At 48.8% G+C, this 3,830-nt stretch overlaps 1 protein-coding gene across 1 annotated transcript; it reads right to left on the reverse strand.

Moving 5' to 3' along the window:
- Nucleotides 1-247: 247 nt before the first annotated feature.
- Nucleotides 248-936, reverse strand: LOC121107934 (putative olfactory receptor 14L1; the record flags this gene model as incomplete). The annotated part of the gene is made up of 1 exon (XM_040654534.1): nucleotides 248-936. A coding segment is annotated over one exon (576 nt), but the record flags the coding sequence as incomplete, so codon positions are not given.
- Between the last annotated feature and the right edge of the window lie 2,894 nt (nucleotides 937-3,830).

The raw sequence follows: 3,830 nt of genomic DNA on the forward strand, positions 1-3,830 counted from the left end.
TGTGGGTTTCTGAGAACAACTGACCCCGGCAGCTTCAGAAATGTCTCACAAGGAGAATGACAGACAAAGTCATTGCATATCCTTTGTTCTGTTAAGATTCACAGAGTCTGGTTCCATATGTACAGAGTGTATGGTTCTCACTGCACATGTACAAGCTGAATAGGAATTGATAGGGGTGATGACATTTCAGTGAAAAGCATTAAAAGAGTCGAAATAGAAAAAAAAAAGAACATTTTAATGTATGGTTCTTAACATAAGAAAAACAAATAAACAAAAAGGCAAAAAACAAACAAACAAACAAACAAAACCCACAATCCTAAATAAGATCATTTGTTTCAATAAAAATCTGCATTACAAGTCCTATATAGAAAAAGATGGGCAATTCATTGCTTTCCAAATACATTTGGTCATCAGTTTCCACAGAGCATCCTTGTGCTCCCGGTTCCTCATGCTGTAGATAATAGGGTTCAGTGTTGGAGGAACCACTGAGTACAGAAATGACACCATCAGGTCAAGGGATGGGGAAGAGATGGAATGGGGCTTCAGGTAGGCAAAAAAGCCTGTGATGACAAACAGGGAGAGCACGGCCAGGTGAGGGAGGCACATGGAGAAGGTTTTGTGCCGTCCCTGCTCAGAGGGCATCCTCAGCACAGCCCTGAAGATCTGCACGTAAGACACAACAATGAAGACAAAAGAAGCGAAAAAAAATAAGGCACTAAACATTAAAAGACCAGCTTCCCTGAGATAAGATTGTGAGCAGGAGAGTTTTAGGATGTGGGGGATTTCACAGAAGAACTGATCCACAGCATTGCCTTGGCACAGAGGCAGTGAGAATGTATTGGCAGTGTGCAGCAGGGAATAGATAAGCCCAGTGCCCCAGGCAGCTGCTGCCATGGTGGCACAAGCTCTGCTGCCCAGCAGGGTCCCATAGTGCAGGGGCTTGCAGATGGCAACATAGCGGTCATAGGACATGATGGTGAGAATGGAATACTCTGCTGAAAACAAAAACATATAGAAGAAGACCTGTGCAGCACATCCTGCGTAGGAGATGTGCCTGGTGTGCCAGAGGGCATTGGCCATGGCTTTGGGGAGAGTGGTGGAGATGCAGGCCAGGTCGAGGAGGGCGAGGTTGAGGAGGAAGAAGTACATGGGGGTGTGCAGGCGGTGGTCGCAGGCTACGGCTGTGCTGATGAGGCCGTTGCCCAGGAGGGCAGCCAGGTAGATGCCCAGCAAGAGCCAGAAGTGCAGGAGCTGCAGCTGCCGCGTGTCTGCCAACGCCAGGAGGAGGAACTCGCTGATGGAGCTGCTGTTGGGCATCTGCGGTTCCTGGGCATGGAGTCCTATTCAGGGTGCAGAAGATAATGACAAGACAACGCAATTCTCAGAATCACTCATCCCACTGTACTCTAACATGTTTTCATTCTCTTAGTACAATATTCCTTTATTACCATAACTTGAATTTATTTTCATGAAGTTCCGCATTCCAGAAGCAGAATAACCTTACGGAGCTTTTGCCTTCCTTTCATTTCCTAATCTTATCTCATCTCCCTGGATATTTTCATCTGTTTTCATGTCTCATCTCTTTACCCCAACTGCTCTTAGAGCACACAGTGCCAACCTCTGTGTCCTTCAATTTCTGTTGGATAATGCTGCCTGTTTGTAGGATAAGTGTGTTATTCATGTCTGCAGAAAACAGCAATCATTTCAACTGGTTCCATTCTTCGAGAAATGAGAGGCTGAAAGCACATTCTTTGTGACTGTATACAAAAGCAGTGATTGATTAAAGCACAATTCAGGAGGTTCTGAGATATGTTCAAAGTTGACAGCCTATTTTAGATTTATGCCTCCAGTCCATTTCCCTTCCCTCAGAATAGGAAAGGGAAAATCTCAGCCTTTTTCCTCCTCTTGCAAAGTGCATTTGGAAACACCTTGTGGTGCAGTGTAGCTGTGATCCCCCTGCCCCAGGCAGCAGCTGTGGCAGCAGAAGGCCCCTGCCCTGCCTTCCTGGGGGGCTCCTTCCCCCCACACAGTCTCCCCGCAGCACCCTGGGCAGCTCCCCGGGCAGGCTGAGTGCTGAGCCTGGCAGGCGGCAGAGTCCCTGCCCCGGCACACAGCCCCTGGGGCACAGCAGGGACCCTGCTCTGCACCACAGCCCTGGGCACCCGGCTGCACCCCCGGCTGCACAGCCTGCAGCCGTCCTGGGACAGGCAGCTGTCAGGGATGTGCTCTGACGCTGCAGCATGGAAGCCCTCAGCTGGAGCAGTTCCTTCTCCATGATTAGCAAAAATGGTATGTCTTCAGGCCAATCTCCTATGGATTGTCTCAAATTCAGTGATCGTCCAATAAAAGCAGCTGCATTGCCTGCAGCAAGACTTACCTTGCCAAGAGCTGTGAGCAGTCCTCCTGCAGTGAGCTCATAGGCTGTTCACACCCCATACATCCTGTAATCTCTTTGTCCTTTCCCTTCTATCCTCATGCCATCTGCAGAACATTCCCCCAGCCTTGCTGTTGTGTGCAGAAGAGCTGCTCCTGCGCACAGCTGTCTCACTGCAGTGCTGCCCACTTGTAGGTGTACCCTGTGTCCCAGGAGCCCAGCCCAGATCAGCAGCAGAGGTTGTCATTTTTATCCTTCCCACTGATCTCCCCTGAGATGTCCCTGGGTCTCCATGGCCAACAGCTCCTGAAAGACAACAGCATCATGTCTATGCTTTGAAATCTTCTGAATTAACCACCAAATATCCAGCGGACAGTCAGCAATTCCAGACATATGGTTAGTCATACCAGAGAGTGTTTGCTGTCACAAAAAAGGCACATGGAGAAGGACAGGGAGGAGTGGACTTCCCCTGTGCATGGCAGTTGTCCATGCAGTTGCAAATGCAGCTCAAGGCCATCAGGAAAGCCATGCCCTACGAGTGCCCGTGCTTCTTGGACAACCTTGAGCCCCACAGTGGAGCTTATGCCTTTATGCCACCATCTGAATACAAAAATCAAAGATGAGCTATCTTGCCAGTCTAAGTTCAATGACACTTTCCAACTAGGGTGTTTTCTTATGTGTTCTTACACTAATGAGAACAGCAGCACATGCAGAGCTAGAAATGTTTGTACAGTTGCAGGCCTGAGGTCTTGTTTGGACCACGGGGACATGGTTTAATGGCTTCCAAAACTGAACTGAAGCACAAGGGGGATACAGAGTCTTTATGATGGATGTGTGAGGAGACAAGGAAGGGCGACTGCCCTCTGTGAAAGTGCACTGAATTCTGCCTGGGGATGGCAGAGCAGCCAGGTCAGAGTGAATGGAAATGGCCAACAGAGGAGCCCAACAGTGTCCATTCCTGGCTTCCTGATCAGGAAGAGCATGTGGAAGATATTCTCCACAGACAGATGGGAACGGTAGACCTGGTCAAGCACAAACAAAGAGGGAGCGGACTAGAAGATGTCACCTGGCAGCAATGCAGAGACTTTGCTCAGTGTACCTGCTGAGATGAGCTTAGGAATGTTGGAGTTCAACTGCAATTGAATGTGCCCAGGCATATCACAGACGAGAAGGGCTTGTAGAAATATGTAAGCTACAAAAGGAAGGCTAGGGAGAATGTGGGCCCAGAGTAGAATGGGACAGGGAACCTGGTGAGACAGGACATGGAAAAGACTCTGATACTCCTTTCCTTCCTGCCCTTGCTGTTAATCAGTTGGCCTGGGCTTCTTGGAATCCTAGGTGCCAGAGACAGGTGGGAAATGTCGGTTCAATGCACATGTGCCCTGAGTAAAAGAGGAGGTGATCAGGGAATACCTAAAAAAAAAAAGGGATTTCAACTTGGAAGAAAGTGACAGGA

This window comes from Gallus gallus, chromosome 33, assembly GCF_016699485.2.
Source record: "Gallus gallus isolate bGalGal1 chromosome 33, bGalGal1.mat.broiler.GRCg7b, whole genome shotgun sequence".
Classification (NCBI taxonomy): Eukaryota; Metazoa; Chordata; class Aves; order Galliformes; family Phasianidae; genus Gallus; species Gallus gallus.